The 20,948-nt window shown below is 45.0% G+C and overlaps 1 protein-coding gene across 6 annotated transcripts in view; it reads right to left on the bottom strand.

Annotated features, from left to right (window-relative positions):
• The window catches only part of LOC105020004 (potassium voltage-gated channel subfamily H member 7), a 79,980-nt gene that overhangs the window by 19,763 nt on the left and 39,269 nt on the right, over positions 1-20,948 (bottom strand). For 3 of the 6 annotated variants that reach the window (XM_010886627.3, XM_010886629.3, XM_010886623.3), the window contains 6 exons: positions 17,583-17,738; positions 13,185-13,643; positions 12,626-12,646; positions 11,452-11,475; positions 10,068-10,282; positions 219-644 (listed from right to left, as the gene is read on the bottom strand). In XM_010886627.3, coding sequence (XP_010884929.2) covers positions 219-644; positions 10,068-10,282; positions 11,452-11,475; positions 12,626-12,646; positions 13,185-13,643; positions 17,583-17,738 — 1,301 coding nt within the window. The remainder of the gene's footprint in view (positions 1-218; positions 645-10,067; positions 10,283-11,451; positions 11,476-12,625; positions 12,647-13,184; positions 13,644-17,582; positions 17,739-20,948) is intronic. The other 3 variants (XM_010886625.3, XM_010886624.3, XM_010886626.3) reach the window with 3 other exon arrangements.

Below are 20,948 nucleotides of genomic sequence, written 5' to 3'. Positions count from 1 at the left end.
AGGAGAATAAGACTAAAGGTAGTTTAACCAAGCATCCTTAATCGGTTCTGAAACTACGTCACCATGTAATCACAACTTGGTCTTGAGGCCAAGCAACAGACCAAGCGTCTGTAAGTAACTTTCAAGAACGCCTCAACGATGCGCCTGTAACCGGACCAACTCCAGCCATCCCGGCACAACTTGCTGTAAATAAGGTCTACGCACCCCCCCCCCCTTACTTCATCTGATCCGGAGCCGAAGATGAGCAGGTCGAAGGGGATGGCAGCCACCATGTCGATGAGGAACCAACCCTTGAAGTAGTGGATGGCTATCTTCGCCGGGTGGCTGACCACCTCCTCGTTGAGGTTGACGTAGGTCGTCCTGAAGTTGATCAGTATGTCCACGATGAACATGATGTCCACCATGAGGTCGACTACGTTGAGCGGTGAGCACGAGTACCCGCACTCCCTCCTCTTCTGCTCCTCGAGGTCGTTGAGGAGGAAGGCGGCGGAGTAAGGGGTGAAGATGGCCGTGTAGATGACCAGCAGGAGGATGAGCCAGTCCCACACCGCTTTGAAGGGGCTGTAGTGGAGGATGGTGAACTTGTCCATGCGCGGGGTCTGGAGCTTGTATTCTGGAAGCACATCTGCGCCCAGGGACAACACCTGGTGACAAAGGGAGGAGAGGTATCAGAAGGGTCAATGTGAAGACCAGGGCTGGTAAAGACTACAGGTAAACACAACATTGTGAAATGGCTTCTGACAACAGGCCTCGAAGAGACGTATACTGGCTGATGTGTCTAATGTATTTTGCCTGTGCTAGCGGTTTCAGAAATCGTGTGTTATTGTACGCGCTTGTACATTAGGGCTTAGGCTGACACCTAAGGCTAGCTGCTTGAAAGAGCTCTCACGAAAAGTCTGTCACCACTTGACCTAAACCCATAGACTGTAAGCCTTATCTCAAAATCGATTACACTTCCTGCATGTGCTCTGGTATGCTTTTTGGTACAGATCGTTTTCCACAGCAGAGGGGAGGGGGCAACATGCTGACCCAGCATGAGATGTGGCTCTGCCTCGCGCTCCGAGACGGACAGCTTGACCGACGGTCCAGTACAAAGTCAGGCAGGGAAGAGCACATAGACGCATTTCAAAAACTCGCTGTTGCACCCCTTCAACACTCTGGATTTACTAAATACTCGTTGCCACATAAATGCTTCAGGCGATAGCTCTTTAATGTAGGAAAAACACTATTTTAAGGAAGCTAACATGTCACTATACCAGTTAAAGCACAACCTGTCCCTGGAAAACTTCGAACATTAGTCCCATAGGGGCAAAGACACGGACCATTTCGGATAATAGTCTCAACGACACTGAGGTAATTATAGTGGTAAGCGGTGGTGGAATATACTCATTCATTCTGCAGCCTGACATTTTATTGCCAGGAAAGACATTTCTGTCTCTGCTCGGTGGTATATTTTCATAGTGTAGAGGCAGACAAAAGGAGGAGAGAGACAGGTAAAGTACTTCACCCAAGGGCAGGGAAGCAATAATTGCGGTTGATGAAAAAAAGCCAGTTGAAATAGAGCCTGGGAAATGGAATAAGGGCTCCAACTGGGTCACTTCAGCCATAGATATATAATTACCAGTATGGGAATCCTCATTTAAGTTGATGTTTCTCATTGGTCCATTCTATTTATTGCATTTCATTGCCCTTCTCCACCTATAACTCCTTAGTCCCCCCAGTTCATGAATACGTGTCAGCAACCTGCACCAATCTTTAGAGGTGGATGCCTGATTCCATTTCTCAGACTCCATTTCAACTCGCTATTCTCTTCAACTACCATTAATGCCTCGCTGCCCCTTGGGTGAACATACATTTCCTATCTAGAAAAGATGAAGTCAGAATTCCCGGGGCATAGGTGAACAACATTAATAATGGAATTGGTCAGTAGAGGTCCCACTTATCTTTGTTTAAGGTCTTGACCATTAAGCCAGTGAGCAGTCTTCTGTCATTAAGCCACAATCTGCTGTAAGTGCAATATAGATCTCACTTTTCTAACAACCTTTGTTGATGTTGCCCCCAACCTCGGATCCAAGGTCAGCTTTTCTATATTCTCCCAAGGGTTGACCACTGGTGGTTGGGAGGTATAATTCTGATCCTGAACCCCGAGCCATATACAATGATGTTACAATGATGAACTCTGAGCCCTCTGGCAAGCCTTGGGAGTCAGCTGGCAGATAGACAGCACAGTCGCGTGGCTCCCCTCGATTTGTTACTAAATAAAAAACTCTAGTTAATTATTTAACACGCCTACCGTGGCTTCATTTGCCATGGTGCAAATGAACTCCCTGCGATATCGGAGGCTTGTTTTGTGCATGACTCAGCCCGGAACACTATGCAAATGATAGCTCCTTTCCCCATCTCGCCATCTTCATTTGCATGTTGGAGTATTTATAAGAGTGGAGCATCGTTTGATGTCTCTGTCAGTGCTGCCTCGTCACTCAGCCAACAACATATTGTCGGCATCAAAGAAAAACATTTGCAAAACTGAAGAAAACACATTAGATAGGAAACATCAACACTGAGGCACGCCAATAACAACCTTGGAAAATAGGGCAATAATAAACATGTCATCCACCAGTTACAGTGGATATAAAAAGTCTACACACCCCTGTTAAAATTCCAGGTTTTTGTGGTGTAAAAGAATGAGACATAGAGAAATCATGTCAGAACCTATAATGTGAACAATTCAATTGAAAAACAAACAGAAATCTTTGAGGGGGGAAAATAAAACATAAAAACCTTACAATAACCTGGTTGCATAAGTGTGCACACACTCTTATAACTGTGGATGTGGCTGTGTTCACAATTAACTAAACACATTCCAACTAATGTTAAATAGAAGTAATTACACACCTGCCGTCATTTAAAGTGACTCTGATTAACCACAAATAAAGTTCAGCAAAACCTTGGTCTGCAGAGAGCTTCCAAAGCATCAGAGGGATCTCATTGTTGAAAGATATCAGTCAGGAGGGGGTACAAAATAATTTCCTCTGCATTAAATACAGTGGGGAGAACAAATATTTGATACACTGCTGATTTTTCAGGTTTTCCTACTTACAAAGCATGTAGAGGTCTGTCATTTTTATCATAGGTATATTTCAACTGTGAGAGACGGAATCTCAAAGAAAAATCCAGAAAATCACATTGTATGATTTAAATAATTAATTAGCATTTTATTGCATGACATAAGTATTTGATCACCTACCAACCAGTAAGAATTCCGGCTCTCACAGACATGTTAGTTGTTCTTTAAGAAGCCCTCTAGTTCTCCACTCATTACCTGTATTAACTGCACCTGTTTGAACTCGTTACCTGTATAAAAGACACCTGTCCACACACTCAATCAAACCGACTCCAACCTCTCCACAATGGCCAAGACCAGAGAGCTGTGTAAGGACGTCAGGGATCAAATTGTAGATCTGCACAAGGCTGGGATGGGCTACAGAACAATAGGCAAGCAGCTTGGTGAGAAGGCAACAACTGTTGGCGCAATTATTAGAAATTGGTAGAAGTTCAAGGTGACGGTCAATTTCCCTCGGTCTGGGGCTCCATGCAAGATCTCACCTCGTGGGGCATCAATGATCATGAGGAAGGTGAGGGATCAGCCCAGAACAACACAGCAGGACCTGGTCAATGACCTGAAGAGAGCTAAAAAAAAACCATTAGTAACACACTACGCAGTTATGGATTAAAATCCTGCAGCGCACGCAAGGTCCCCCTGCTCAAGCCAGCGCATGTCTAGGCCCGTCTGAAGTTTGCCAATGACCATCTGGATGATCCAGAGGCGCAATGGGAGAAGGTCATGTAGTCTGATGAGACCAAAATTGAGCGTTTTGGTCTAAGTTCCACTCGCCGTGTTTGGAGGAAGAAGAAGGATGAGTACAACCCCAAGAACACCATCCCAACCGCGAAGCATGGAGGTGGAAACATCATTCTTTGGGGATGCTTTTCTGCAAAGGGGACAGGATGACTGCACCGTATTAAGGGGAGGATGGATGGGGCCATGTATCGTGAGATCTTGGCCAACAACCTCCTTCCCTCAGTAAGAGCATTGAAGATGGGTTGTGGCTGAGTCTTCCAGCATGACAACGACCTGAAACACACAGCCAGGGCAACTAGGCAGTGGCTCTGTAAGAAGCATCTCAAGGTCCTAGAGTGGCCTAGCCAGTCTCCAGACCTGAACCCAATAGAAACTCTTTGGAGGGAGCTGAATGTCCGTATTTTCCAGCGACAGCCCCGAAACCTGAAGGATCTGGAGAAGGTCTGTATGGAGGAGTGGGCCAAAATTCCTGCTGCAGTGTATGCAAAGCTGGTCAAGAACTACAGGAAACGTATGATCTCTGTAACTGCAAACAAAGGAAGCATGCGTTTCATATATTAGGGAGTGGATGACAGAGAATTTCTTGCTCTTAAACTCAAGGAAACAGAAATGCTTGTTTTAGGACCCAAGAAAGAAAGAGCTTTGTTAGCAGATCTCACTATGATCCTCGACCGCTGCATGGTCATATCCCAAAAAACTGGAAAAAACCTAATTGCAAAAATTAGAAACTTTCTATCAAAAACTGATGCAGAAAAATTAATCCATGCTTTCGTTACTTCTAGACTAGATTACTGCAATGCTCTTCTTTCTGGTTACCCAGACAAATCAATAAATAAACTTCAATTAGTGCTGCACACGGCTGCTAGAATCCTAACTAGAACAAAAAAACTTGAACACATTACTCCTGTCCTAGCGTCCTTACACTGGCTGACTGTTAGGGTTAGGGCTGATTTTAAGGTTTTACTGTTAACCTATAAATCAATAGATGGACTTGCTCCTACTTACCTTGCTGAAATGATCCAGCCATACATACCTACACATAACCTACGATCGCAAGATGCAGGCCTTTTAATTGTACCTAGAATTTCTGAACAAACAGCCGGAGGCAGGGCCTTTTCTCATAGAGCTCCACTACTGTGGAATGATCTGCCAATAAAGGTTAGAAATGCAAACTCAGTGCAAACTTTCAAGTGTCTACTAAAAACTCATCTCTACAGCACGGTTTATAATTAGGTGTAGCCTGGCCCGGGGGCGTGAAGGTGACCAGTAGGCTTGATACTGTCCACCCTTGCTGTCTTGCCAGGTGGGCTCTCGTCGCCACTGGGATGCCCTCCCTCCAATGCCTTTCGGGGGAAGAGTCACTGGCTTGTTGTTGTCTCTCTGTTGCGCACTTGTGCAATGGGCTGTACGCTGCTGGCAATACTCGGCCCTCATTCAGGGTGGTTGCAGTTGGTAGGTGTCCCTTTGGTTGATGCCTGGCAATGTGGGTGGATTGATTTCCTGCCTGTTGGTCCCTGTTCGGGGCTTCCCCCGGGTAGGGCCACAGTGTCACTGGACCCCCCCCGTCTCAGTTCCAAGGTCTTACGTTGCTATACTATTGTGCTGGGGGATTGGGTCAGTTCCCCACTAAGTTCTCCTTCTCCACTATAAATCGTTGTTGATATGAGGAATGCACTTTCTGAATTTTCCTAGTCGCTTACAGTTTTAAACTTTAGGAGGACATGAGGTCCTGGTCCACACCTGCGGAGTACCTGGTCTGGGGGGCCCGTTGCTGTCCCTGTCCATCTGGTCATACTTCTGACCTAGTATACATTTAAATAGACTCTGGATTTAACCCACATGCCTTTATTAATTATTCCAATTGGAATATCTCACCCGGCACAGCCAGAAGAGGACTGGTCACCCCTCTGAGCCTGGGTCCTCTCTAGGTTTCTTCCTAAAATTCGGCCTTCTTAGGGAGTTTTTCCTAGCCACTGAAATTCAACACTACTGTTGTTTGCTCCTTTGGGTTTAAGGCCGGGTGTCTCTGTAAAAGCACTTTGTGGCAACTGTTGTTGTAAAAATGGCTTTATAAATACATTTGATTGATTGATTGAAAGGTTTCTGTACCAAATATTAACTTCTGCTTTTCTGATTTATCAAATACTTATGCCATGCAATAAAATGCTAATTAATTATTTAAAAATCATACAATGTGATTTTCTGGATTTTTGTTTTAGATTCCGTCACTCACAGTTGAAGAGTATCGATGATAAAAAGTATAGACATTTACATGCTTTGTAAGTGGGAAAACCTGCAAAATCGGCAGTGAATCAAATACTTGTTAAACAAAGACAGTCATCATCAAGTGGAGAAAATATGACACAACACAGATATGGCACAACAGAGACATTACCAAGAATTGGACCTCCCTCCAAAATTGATGAAAAGTTGAGAAGAAAACTGGTCAGGGAGGCTTCCAAGAGGCCTACAGCAACATTAAAGGAACTGCAGGAATTTCTGGCTGTGTGCTACATGTGACAACAATCTCCCATATTCTTCATATGAATGGGCTATGGTGGCAAGACGGAAGCTTTTTCTTAAGTCCCCCAAAGGCACGTGGGAAAATGTGTTATGGTCTGATGAAACCAAGGTTGAACTTTTTGCCCATAATTCCAAAAGGTATGTTTGGCACAAAAAAAACACTGCACATCACCCAAAGAACACCATACCCACAGTGATGCATGGTGGTGGCATCATGCTTTTGGGCTGTTTTTCTTCAGCTGGAACCGGGGCCTTAGACAGGGTTGAGGGAATTAGGAACAGTTCCAAATACCAAGCAATTTTGACACAAAACCTTCAGGCGTCCGTTGAAGATGAAGTTCACCTTTCAGGACAACAATGACCCAAAGCACACACCCAAATCCACAAAAGCATGGCTTCACCAGAAGAAGATTTACATTTTGGAATGGCCCAGCCAGAGCCCAGACCTGAATCCAATTGAATATCTGTGGGGTGATCTGAAGAGGGTTGTGCACAGGAGATGTCCTCGCAATCAGACAGAATTTTGCAAAGAAGACAGATTTTTACAAAGAGCGCTTTTGCAAAGAAGAGTGGGCAAATATTGCCACGTCAAGATGTGCCATGCTAACAGACTCCTACCCAAAAAGACTGAGTGCTATAATAAAATCAAAAGCTGCTTCAACAAAGTATTAGTTTAAGGGTGTGCACACTTATGCAACCAAGTTATTGTGTGTTTTTTTATTTGTTTAAAAACAAACACCAAAACATAGAGTAGGAGGGGGGTGAGAGCTCAGGTTCATCTCCCTGCATGCCCAAGTTGGTGGCATCCCCAAGGTTTCTCTGCCAAGCAGCTGTCACCATCCCATTGTTCAAGTATCCACAGGTGATGAAAGAGCAAATGCCAACATGTGAGCCCAACAAAGAAAGTTGTTTCCCCACAGTCAAGCACTTTGAAGATGCACACATTTTACCATCTGTTACAGTCAATACATCCAAATTATTGGTTTACAACCGTCAACATAAGGGATACCTACTCCCATAGGCCAATTTAACTCCAGGATGTTTCTGAGATTACATTTCAAAGCGGTAGTCTACAGGTTTTTAGTTCTCCCTTTTGGTCTCTGTCTCCTTACACCTTATCAAAGGTGGCAGGAAGATCCTGGGCACCATTGAGGAGTGAGTTCCTCAGATTGTTGCCCTATCTGGTCAACTGGCTGTTGACAGCGAAGTGATGCCAAAAGGTGACTCGCACATCTTCTCTTCTTGCTCTGGCATTTCTGGTTTTCTCCACACGTTATCCGTAGAACACAGTGCCAAATAAACAAAAAAAATTGTCACCGTCCAAATACTTTTGGAGGTCACCGTATGTCCTACATACGAGCTATTTTCCTTTTTGGCTCCCACATCTGTGTCCGGGGAGCAAACAGAGGTAACAGAACCACGGCTTGTTGAGTGAAGTATTAATACCGGGAGAGTCAAGCATTTATGTTGGCTCTATAATGCATAGTTTGGATTGACTTCCCAGCCGCAATTACTAAGTATGGATTTTTATTTAAGGGTCGGCTATTGATGCCTGCTTCAAAATGTGTGTCAACTCGTTGTGAGTTTTTGTTGCCTCGATTGTCAAGGACCCAACATGTGTGTGTGTTCTGTCAGCTGCCGTGCCAAAATACGTAGGGCAGTGTTTCCCAATGCTGGTCCTGGGGAACCCAAGGGGTCCATGTTTATGTTTTTGCCCTGGCAACCCACACGCGTGGTTCAAATTACAAGACTTTATGACACGTTGATTACGTCAGTCAAGTGTGTCAGAGGCTGGGCAACGTTTTAATAAGTTGTGCGAGTGCTAGGGCAATAACAAAAACATGCACCCCTCGGCGTCCCCAGGACCAGGATTGGGAAACACTGATGTAGGAAGTGGCGTCCCCTCAGGTGAATGCTTGTCTGCAGGTGTGATTGGACATCCCCAACGGCCAAACAGGATCAAGGACTCAGTGTCAACTAGGCTCAAAAATCTGAGAGACTGAATACAGAGTAAAAAACTTAAGAACAGCTACTTGTAACATTATTAAAAATAACCAGCGAGTCAGCCAATCAGCAGTTGTCTGGCCAGGCCGAGCAAGACCTCCACAGTGGTTAACTGAAGACTCCTCCCTTGTCTTTGAAAATCGCGATTGTTTAGCGATTTCAGTTGTACACGCGTTGACAGAGCATAACCCCATAATGTGTCATATCTCATTCTCTCCTGTCTGTGATTGAAGAGCACAACCTTAAAAATGACTGTAGATTTTGATCTAATACGTGATACACACTTTTATGCACCCAATTTCATCATATTTCAAACTAAAACCAATTGAAACCATTCAATATGGAGGTGAACTGGTTTCCCAGTCTTCCTGTTATTTGCAGTTATATTCATGGGTTGGGTGTCAATCCAGCAGGTTACAGAATGTGTTTATTTTGCACAAACACAAGCACTGGAGAGACTTTCTTGCTGGAACAGTGTGGGATTCACAGCCAGACTACAGGGAACGGGAGCTCACATTTTATAGCCAAAGAAACACATCAAACACTGAAGTGTCATGATACAAATTCAGCTGCCTGGTTTGCTTCAGTAAGGGGGAACGAAAGCATGATTGGAAAAAGGGTGTAAAATACCACCTGCTTAAAAATACGCTGGAGGTGCTTTAAAACCCCCAAACCAGTGTAGCCAAAGTCCAGCTGGTTTAGTTACATGGTCAACCCTGTTCCTGGAGGGCGAAAACAGTGCCGTTTTTTAATCCTTTCCTTCTAAACCTAAACTTCAACCAAAGCCACTAATAGCAATTTATTCAAGTGAGGACCGAATGACTGGTGAGGTCTTTTGTTTTTCACAAGTATAGTGAAAGTATAGTGACGCATAGTGACGCATGTACGTATAGTGACGCATGTACACAGACACACACACTCACACACACAGACAGACACACACAAATGTCTGAAATAATAGATGCACTTAGTGCAGATGACAAAGAAAACCCATCAACCAATATGAATACAGAGCTAGATCCTGTACTAACTCGAAAATACATTGGTACTGTATGGTTTTAAAGGTCAAGCAGCTTTACAACAGGAACACACACACAAAGCATGTCCTGTATGTCTGCCACGGGAACCCACTGGGAGGTGTCAGTGTAGCGCGCACACACACACTGACATTGTCCAAAGGGCAGACAGACAGGCAGGCGGACTGACAGGTGACAACAACCTTTAACCTGGGTGTAACTTTAGAGTGCTTCCCAGAGCTCTTCTCTGTCTGGCCTTGGTAAGATAATCTGCCCTGATCCAGACACTGGTTTACTTATTCAAAACCGGTGGGAATTTCAATTACCGAACTCAGAAAACACCAACTGAACCGCATGTACCGATACTGTGTTTCGGCCCAGGTCGTTTTACAAGTGTGTGATGCGTTGCGCTCGCGCGTGTGCGTCTTTTTGCGTATGTAGGGTAGGGGATCATTAACAATCTTTGCTATATAGCATTTGGTCAGATGACCAGAAAGAATGTTGCTGGATGAGAATAGCCGTGCGAGTAAAAAACAAACCCTAACCCAAACCCTAACCCAAACCTTTTCTGTACGGAACCTATTCAACAGACTGGAAAAGACCTGTCCTCTCCTGTGGAACCAAGTACTGGGCATACAAACTTTCTTGACCTCTGACCTTACCTGTGTGACCTTATCAGTGACGTTGTGTGTTCGGTCCTTGACCTTCGGGGCGATGATGGTTTTCTCAGAGGACTGAGGGGACGGGCACTTCTTGTCGTTGTTGGCCTCCGAGAAATTTAGCGTGATGAGGGGGATCCTGTTAATGGTGCTGTATCTGTTGAGGTGGGAGTCGGACGTGGAGCCCAGAAGACTGGATTTTATCTGGTTGAAGGGTCCTGGAATGGAGAGAGCAGCGGGGAAACGGGTGACGGTAGGCCAGGCATGCAGAGCGGCGCTCACACCGCTGGAGGGGCGGGGCGGAATGCTGTCGGTTAAAAGGGGACTCGAATGTGACTCGTGGGCAGCGGTTTGGTCAAAATGCCGCTGTGTCTGTTTGTTTGAGTGAGCATTTTGCTCCTGAGTGAACAACCATAAGACAAGAATAAAAATACAACAGGGAAATACACGCCCCCTGCTTGATCCTGTTATCTTCCTTTCAACAACTACGCTGCGCCCCCTGCTTGATCCTGTTACCTTTGCTTCAACGTGTATTTCCTGAACTTCATGGAGTCAAAGTGGCAACTGAGAGCAATAGAATTATAACTTCTCAAACACAAAACATTTACAGCACTTGAACAACAGCAATACCATGACACCGATGAACAAAAAAGACAGTATATAAAATACAGTATAAAACAGATTAATACTGAGTTCCTGTTGAAGTACAGTATTAATACTGAGCCACAGTGAAGCCAGTGGAATAAGATGGAACAGGGGCAATCATTTGCATATTTTTCCTCAATTAAACATCTTTGTCCAAAAGTAGACTGTCGCAAACAGAGTGATATATGTGTATTAGGCGTTACCCTTTATGCAGAGGAAAACAATATTTCCCCGTATTTGCATACCTAACAAAGTCTTTTTTGTTAATCTTTATCGAGGCGAGGGGTGCCAAGCCGATTGCATGTTTCATTAATGAACGTGGACACTGTCACTGTCAAATGTCCACACCCAAAAATTCCCAATGGATATGGATTTCATGGTTCTCAAAACATCCACATCCACGACACGTCCAATCACAAATGACGATCGTCTAAATCAACCTTTGAACTCTGATGTCACAGCGGTAGTATAAAAGTCCAGGTTGAACAGAGACGTCACACATACCAACAACTGCGGTAAGTTGCATGAGAGAGACAGAGGCTGGCAGACCGCTCATTCAGAGGAATTGGATCCAGAAGGAGAACACAGAGGGATGAGTACTTTTCTCGACTAACAAACACGTGTTGGGAATACAGTGAGTGGTATCACATGCACAGTGTGAATGCATGCTTGAGCAGCACCAAACAACACGAAATGTGGTTAAAAGAAAGAAAACAACATGTAAGAAAAGCTCAAGCCATACCCCCAGCCATCCAGGAGCGAGACACTAGCGAGTCAGGAGAGAGAGAGGGAGGTGAAGAGCAGTGTGAAGAGGAAGTGACCTCAGAGAAAGGGAAGGGGTCACAGGTCAGGATTATTCTGCAGGCTCCCCATTGTTTTTGTTTTGTGAAATAGAAACACATTGCCCAATACTGCATTTTTGACGCATTGGGAAATATATTTTAATGTGTGACATGCATTACTAAATATATTCAGAATATCAATATTTGTCAAGAAACATAATTAGGCCAAAATAAAATAATGTTTCTTGAATGTAATGTTAAAGAAACATGAAAATCATGTAAATTTCTTTGCAACAACAGGCAGAAATATTATCTAACTGCTATGATGGCAAGCTACATGTCCTGGAAAGGTCAAAGGTTAAGACTACTAACAATAACTGAGGAAATGTATCCATGTTCAGTAGGTATTTATTCAGAATGCACTTTAGGCTAGTAAACAAAAGGTGTTCAGAGGTCAGTGGAGTATTTTCATTCATTTCTGAAAGTTAAAATCCTCCTAGACATTCGGTAACATTCCAGCAATGTAAAACTACGTTTTGGACCCATGTCCGTTCCACATGCAGAATGAGTACATAAGTGTGTTTAACAGGAAGAAAGCACAAAGACGTTTCAATTAAAGTGGAGACAAAACACAGCAAGTTATTCAAGCAAAGGAACACACCAATCGTCCTATTCCATTCAGCGGTGCGACACAGGCCCAAGAAAACAGCCTAATTCGTTTTCAATGGAACACCTGGCAGCAGGTGAACACAGAGGTTACTATGACTCACTGATTGCAATAGATTTCCTGCACAATGGAAATGGAGACCCGGAGTCTGTTTACATGCAGGCACGCCGGAGGTTCAACCGGGCTGATTGTGCTGAGCAATCAGACAGGAAGCTTTGCGGCGCATTCGCAGGTCACGCGTCACACACTAGAGTGTCCGCGTCACCACCGCCATGCTGTGCGAGACCCTACGGCATTCTCAGAGGCATTCTCAGAGGCATTCACAGACGCATCCGTGGCTGCGCCATCGCCCGGTGCAGACGGCGTTCGCCGGAGACTAGAAAAATCCATGCAGCAAGCAGTTCAGGATCAACACACCGCGCGTGCCCGAGTTCACGGAACGCACTGAAGGAGGGCGCGCTCGTTACCTTTGATATTGCGGCCATTGTCTGTGTTTCGCGGCGTTTGGGTGGGTGGGGGGGGGGGGGGGGGGGAGAGGGAGATGGCAGAAGGGTGGTGTGAGCGGGAGGTTCCAGATATGTACGTAGCTAGCTGGTGATGGATGATATAATGACCCAGGTAGGAGGGCTGTTGACGGCCCGGACGCTATTCATTATCACAGAGTTAGCGTATCATAGCTTCAGCCGCAGGTGGCTTGGTTGAATGGATAGACTTCAATAGTGCAGGGAGGGACATGAATATTATCTGGGTACGGCCATGGTAACACACTGGCACTGTTGAAACAGTGTGTGGAAAGGTGCCTGACTGGGGAGCCTGGGTAGATGTTGTGATGGCTCCTCACTGAGGCACAGCTGAGGTAGGGGCAGTAGCCCAGGTCTACCCCAGGTTCACCGCCACGGCCCGTTTTCAGTTTACCTACAGTATATGTTGGTGTGGGGAGAATGTAATCCATGAATACGGAAATGCAGATTAGCTGTACTATTTGAGAGACGCAGGGAGGATATGGAGGGGCTGGTGACGGCATACCTTCACTGGCGTGTCGGTCCCTGAAGGCCATCTTGGAGTTGGAGCCGAATCCCTCCATATCTTGGATGGAGGAGGCCCTGCGGATGCTGCACACACTCTCCCCGGAGGCCGTGGGGGTCAGGCCCGGGATCGCGGGGCCCAATGGGGTAACGGTCTGGGGTAGGACCTGCGGGGCCAACCTGTCCCAGACGGGCCCCTTGGGGGATGAGTGGTCGAGGGGCCCGGACAGCGGGGTGGAGCAGTGACTGCGGCCGATGAGGGCTCGGGTGTCGTTGGCGTAGGACGGGCTGCAGCTGTCCCGCGTGGGCAGGGACTGGATGTCACGGGTGGCCACCGACTCATCACTGCGGCGGGGTGAGTCGACCGTGACCGCGTCCGGGTCCTCCTGGGGGAGGGACTGCTTGCTTATGCCCAGGAGCCGCAAGGCAGGCAGCCGCAAACGAAAGAACCTCCCTTTCCCTGGACGGAGACGGTCAGACAGAGACAAGTGAATAACCAGGAATTCATTTCGTTGAGGTATTCTTCGTTCATACATGCAGTCCCATAAGTTTCCATTTATAATGGACATATTTCAGCTATGGAAGGTGGAGAAAATTTGTGATGAAGCATGTTATATTATATTCAAATATGAATGGAAACATATATACCCTGAGAAACCCTGAGAGCCTTGAAAGTGAAAGTAAAAAGAAACACTGGGCATTTACAAAACACGCCATCATTAGTGTGTCCAGCGGTAACTGTGTTGTATGTTAAAAGGACACCGCACTGTGACATCAGTACATAACGTCCATTGATCAGAACAGGTTGTCTCAGCTAAGGGCCATTGATTCTACTGAAGCATTCGAAGCTGGAACAGAAATCACGTGTTATCTCCAGTAGGCTCTCTCTTAGCCTAAGGCTGTCCAGGCAATCTCCCCAAAGCTTACCTAACACAAAAATAAAAACAGAAATACCTGCACATTGGATGTGCGATTTCATTAGGATTCCCATTAGCCACTGCCAAAAGCGGGCAGCTTCTCTTTCTAGGCTCCGTCCACACACATGTGCATACACACACACACACACACACGAATACACAAACACACACACACACACTTGTTATGTCGTTGGAGCCCAGGAAGAGTAGCTACTGCTTCAACAGAAACTAATGTGGATCCAAAACACAAAACATCAAACATGACACAATGCCAAACACGGACAACTACAGCACAAAGCCACAAGTACATACTGAACATTTATAGAACAAAAGATTCCAAGCCATTGCATTACTGAGACATTCGTTATTGTTTTTTTGCACAGTTCTTGATGTCTTGGGCTCTGAGGGCAGGTTCCACAATCTATAAGACACAACAAAAATGAAATAATTTTTTTTAACAATTGTCTGATTGAACAGGGCTGCAGAATATTTCTCATTAGAATGTTTCATTACATTCATTGTCTTCTTTATTCATTGTCTTCTTTATTCACTGTTTTATTTATTCATTGTCTTCTTTATTCACTGTCTTCTTTATTAATTGTCTTCTTTATTCATTGTCTTCTTTATTCACTGTCTTCTTTATTCACTTTCTTCTTTATTCATTGTCTTCTTTATTCATTGTCTCCTTTATTCATTGTCTTCTTTATTCACTGTCTTCTTTATTCACTGTCTTCTTTATTCATTGTCTTCTTTATTCATTGTCTTCTTTATTTATTGTCTTCTTTATTCATCACACTGTACTTGCGTGCGCATACCTCAGTAGGTATATGACGTGGGCAGATGCGTGGCTGTGCCTGTCTTCGGTTGGCTCGGTTTCAAAGGTGGTGTCTTACCTGTGTTTGGCTGAGTGGCTCTGTAATCTGGCCACATTCCGTGATACAATAACTTGGATCTCTTAAACTGTGTTAGTCTCTATCAAAAAAAATAGTGATTACAGGTATCATCTTTGAATACAAAAATAATTATTATATTGTATCATACATATTCCCCTAACTATCAACACATAAGCATCACAACAAAAACGACATGCTCTTCAGCTACCCATTTTCCCTTTTCAAGCTGTGCATCCAATTACATAATTTTTAAAAGGGTAAAAACCAACACACTAAGAGTCCCTTAATTGGACAGCAAATTACGCATGCCATTTCACAATATGCTAGTACATTTGCACGTCACGTTTCTATTTTTACAGGTGACACTGGGGATTATGCTTGTGGAAGCGACGAGTTGCCCTTTGAAGCACAGTGAGCACGGCTCTCCCCCCTCTGCAAACACACACATCAGAAGATCACAGAGCACAGCGCATTCACATACACCGGTCATCCCCTGTTGCTAAGATACCAGTGGGTAGTTATATTTGCATTGAATATCGTTGGGGACATTATAATGAAAGGATAATTTTGATGAATTACAAACATTTCCAGGCCTGGCTGAGGCAGAATTGATGTATTTCTCCCCTCACCACGCTCAATCTGCGATTCCACTGTGGATGGATTATTTAAGAGTTAACTGTGCGGTTGCTGTTGCTGTTCTCAATTATTTACACAATCTCTCAGAAGTATCGTGTTGATCAGTGGCAATTGAAAATCCTAATTTAATCCATTTAGATGTCATGTTGTAACACAATAAAAAGTGGAAAGATCCGGGGTGGGGGGGGGGTGAATACTTTTGAGTGCCACCGAACGCACAGTAGTATCGCCACTGAACGCACAGTAGTATCGCCACTGAACGCACAGTAGTATCGCCACTGAACGCACAGTAGTATCGCCACTGAACGCACAGTAGTATCGCCTTATGGTGGATGCAGAAGCCCATCTTCCAGCATTTGCTGAATGGTACTGATTGAAATTGCCTGGGTGAATGAATGACACTTCCAAATCACATGCTCACTGGAGGTCCAAAGGCCCCGTAATATTCCCTCGCTGCTCTCCACAGGTAATGGAAACCATTATTTGGCGTCTCCCAGCCTCGGCTGACCTCGGGAAATACATCCTAAAGGCTCCCAAGCACCAGTAGCAATAACTGATCGATACCAATAATTATTTCCAACTTCCTTGATCAATATCAGAAAACCAACAGTGGGGGGGGGGGGGTGGTGTGGGGGAGTAAATTAGAAATGTGTCCAGTCATCAATAACACTTGATGCACGGCTGTCAAGAGTACCATCCACCTTACAGTAATCTGCCTCAGAGGAGTTCGCTCGCTCTCGCTCTCGCTTTCTCTGGCTCACTCTCATCCTCAGCAAGCATTTGCATGTGGTTGAATCAATGTAAACGTAGGAGCTTTTATGCCTGAATGAACTCTGCATCAAACCAGGTCTAGACGTGGTCTTTAATTATGCAGGGACCATGAGGGGCCGTGACGTCCATCTTCCGGAGCTGTGGCCGAGGAAAAAGGATAAAACTATGTGGGAAAAAACATGGGAAAATGTTGTTGAAAACAGAATGGCTTAATGTTCTAACCTAAGTGACAGAAATCTCAGATGTAAATGTCCTCCTACCAGCTTCAGAGGCTGTGAGAGACAGAAAGATGTGAGGTGAGAAAGTGGGAGCCACTGTAGTATAGCACAGTGAGAACCAGCCTTGCAAATACATTAATCTGACAGTGCCTTTCACAATGCTGGGCTGTTTAGATATTCATTAAGCACCGACTAGACTTTTCTTCATTTCCTATTAAATTACGGTATCGCCCACCCAGCGCTTCTGGCAGATGTGCTTTTCAGGAACTGGAAGGTGATTTTGAGGAACCCATCATCACTGACGTGGATGCACTGACACACACACACACACACACACACACACAAACAGACACACACACACACACAAACACACACACACACACAAACAGACGCACACACAGAAACACATAGAAACCTGCACGAAAACACACATACCCACAGGCACTTTCTTTAAATAAATAAATCCTTTGAGGGCTTCCCGTCCAGTTACTCTGATCGAAGGGATGACCTCGCTCTCCCTGGGTCTGTGGGGGCCGTTTTACATGTCACCGCCTGAAGACGAAACAGCGAGCCCAAGTACTGCACCAAGGTGATCATTAGAGATAGAATGTGGCGCCGAGCCAACCAATCACTGTGGGTGTACAACTGATAATAAGGTTGAACAAGCAGCATCACAAACAACCAGCAACCGATTTCCCATGTCGTAACGCTGGCGACTGTCCTGCTGGCTTTAAAACAACCATGGGGAAACTGGACAAAACGTGTCTCATTTAGGGAAGTTGAAAGGGTTGACGTGCTAATGCTAGCTTCCACATTTTGTGTATTTAGGATATGATACAGTGGGACTACAGCACAGCTGCTGGCCTGCACCAGTAGACAGCATCTTTTATTGTGTAAACGCACTTTTAAGTCCACTGTGATTTTTCAGAGATATTTCGAACTCGTGCGACATGATGGAACTCACGTGGCTCAGCTTTGGCAGGAGACTTGGGGTTGAGTCTCTCCAGAGAGTCGCTGCTTCCTTCCTCTGGGACGTAGTCGAAGTTTAGGATGAACATCATGACGACGCCCTCTTCGTTCTTCACTGGGATGATGTGAGTGTTACACAGGAAGTCAGAGCCTATGGGACAGGGAATGGAAAACAGAGACACCTGTTGAGATTCACGCCAGAGATCTTTGTCAATATGGGAAGGCTGGATTAAAAGACAAGGGACATAAAAGCACAGAAAGCTAAAGTTTTTGATTGAGAGATGTAAACATTCTAAACGTCTAGAGTAACATTTCAGCTTTGGTGACACATAAATATCTAAAAGAGGCAAATTTGTTAGTTAGCAGGTCCACATTCATCTACACTTTTATTAACACCGGTGAGCTAAGGACGATAAAACTACTGTACATTACAGACAGCAATAACTGGATGATCCTGAATTATCCTCACTGCTAAACACTTGTTGACGAGTGTTCAGTAAAACCCCAACATGACTTGTGTTGATAGCAATTATGGTTTGCTGCAATCAAACTAATGCCTGACTAATTGAGGATATGAAAGTAATCACCGGGAGTCAAACAAATGAGGTGATGTCATCCTTCAATGGGTTAGGGTTAGGACTGAGGACACACCCCTGGGGGACCCCAGTATTAACAGTCAGGGAGTAAAACAGAGGACTGAGGACACACCCCTGGGGGACCCCTGTGTTAACAGTCAGGGAGTAAAACAGAGGACTGAGGACACACCCCTGGGGGACCCCTGTGTTAACAGTCAGGGAGTAAAACAGAGGACTGAGGACACACCCCTGGGGGACCCCAGTGTTAACAGCCAGGGAGTAAAACAGAGGACTGAGGATATACCCCTGGGGGACCCCAGTGTTAACCGAGGATGAGGTGCTTTTGCCAGTTGGTGCAGCACAACCTCTGCCATTCAGAGTCCAGCTGTCAGGAACACAAGCTGATATCCAGACCAACTGGAGTTTCCTCTTCCTTGGTACTGCATAATTCCTCCATTTCTTATTCAACCTAACAATTCAGTTGCTTCATCCATGTTAATAATAAAATATTGTGGTGATCTCAAAATTGCTATTGTATTTAATTAACGGGGTGGCATATTTTCCAAACTGCCCTTAACCCACAAGTGGTATTGGCCCCACCCATTATTTACAGGCCCCGCCCATTAGTTTCTGGTATCGATCAAAGGGTTTACAGTCTTTCTGGGACTAATCAGAGGGTCTAGTGTCTTTCTGGGACTAATCAGAGGGTCTAAAGTGTTTCTGGACCAATTGGAGTGTCTAGAGTGTTTTTCTTCCAGTAATGGTCTGATTGGTACTCAGATATGGATTCATCCCCCCAAAAATAAACATTCTCATTGCTTTAGAAAGATGGATGGAAAAGAGAAAGAAAACACATGCACACATGATTGCTAAACACAGCATTTTAAGCATTCTGAAACTTAAACTGAACATAACAATCGATAAAGCTGGTAGGAGCCCATACAAGCGCCACTCTCATTTACAGTACAATTCTGCATTGAACTGTAAATGAGAGTGGTGAAACTACAAGTTATTACCGGGCTGTCTTGTCGCAGGCTTGCGTTTTTATGAACAGATAATACGACGTCTTTTAAAGAGCTTCTCTCCCAGGTGCGTACAGCTTGGAAGCCCTGCTGTCACCACCAGCCTATTAATAACAGCACAGGACAGATGGATCCAGGCCCGCGAGACAACCAGTCCTGGCGGTCTTACACCATGAAAAACAGACGTTACCACGACAACACACACAGCCACAGGCATTCATGCGCACGTGCAGATGTCGGGCACACGCACACACGCACGCACGCACGCACGCGCACACACACACACACACACACACAGACCCACGCCAATCCATGTCCCTTTGTGTCCCAGTCATGAACAGGGACAACGATACATGAAGGTTCTGGCCTCACTTGGGCTTCATAAATCCACCGGGGGGTGGGGGGGGGCCCGTAATCCGCCAGGCGAGGCACTGCTGTGACACTAATAGTCAATCACTGCCAGCCACATTGGACGGAGCATGGAGCCGTACGTTTAAGAGACACGCGCGTCCTCCCAGTATCACTGCATTCCAATCACACATCAGAGGAAAGACAGGAGGGCTTAAAGCGCAAGTCCCGCCTTTTTCAACCACACGTTCATTACGCCCCGGAAAATGCCAACGTTAATTTGTGGAATTTGAATATTTTTGTTTCCTTTTTATTTATGATTGAATAAGTAGTGAGAGACTTCACAGGGTGGTGAGAGAGACTGACGCTCCTTTGAAACAAATAAGGAGGGTCTTATTCTGGTGATGCAATGATCAATGCTTGGCGAAAACATCTGACAGTTAAAAATATTCTTGCCTTTAGCCATACTCATTGAATGGGCCCAAGTCCAGAGTCTGCACATTTGCTATTTAATGAAAACATTTTTCTACATAAACGGCACATCCTTTTATGTGCACGACGATACACATCCCTTTATATGCACAACGACACACATCCTTTTAAGTCTCCTAACACACTGCATCTTACCCACAACACATCAGGTGAGAAAATTTGCATATTGTCTACATGCATTTAAAAAATACCTCACCAATTAGATGGAAAAGTAGCTAATGTGAGGTACTGGGTGGGGCCCTGGTTACCTTTTATACTTTCAAATCAAACACAATGGCATAGGGGCTGGAGACAGAATTGAACAAGCTGAACACTGAATTGGAGTTATACCGGTGGCTACACTATGAAATAATCAAATCCAATAAATCCCTTTGTGAGAAGCCAGCAGTATTTCCCCCACACAGCACCGCCGGAAGGCATTGTGCAAAGATATAGTGAAAAATCCACGACTTAGGAGCTGGGTTCTTTATCACTACATACTTAGACAAACACCTGAATTTCATGCTGTTTTGACAACTCTACGAGCCAGCCGAATAAACTACTAATACACCCACCACCATAACAGCATCCCCTACTGATAAATCCAACCCCCCCCATAATAAACTACTAATACACCCACCACCATAACAGCATCTCCTACTGATAAATCCAACCTCCCCCCCATAATAAACTACTAATACCACCACCACCATAACAGCATCCCCTACTGATAAATCCAACCTCCCCCCATAATAAACTACTAATACCACCACCACCATAACAGCATCCCCTACTGATAAATCCAACCTCCCCCCATAATAAACTACTAATACCCCCACCACCATAACAGCATCCCCTACTGATAAATCCAACCCCCCCCCCATAATAAACTACTAATACCCCCACCACCATAACAGCATCTCCTACTGATAAATCCAACCTCCC

The sequence above is a fragment of the Esox lucius genome, chromosome 22, assembly GCF_011004845.1.
Source record: "Esox lucius isolate fEsoLuc1 chromosome 22, fEsoLuc1.pri, whole genome shotgun sequence".
NCBI lineage: Eukaryota > Metazoa > Chordata > Actinopteri > Esociformes > Esocidae > Esox > Esox lucius.
The sequence above is the reverse complement of the archived record's forward strand: the minus strand, read 5'-3'. Positions and strand labels throughout refer to the sequence as shown.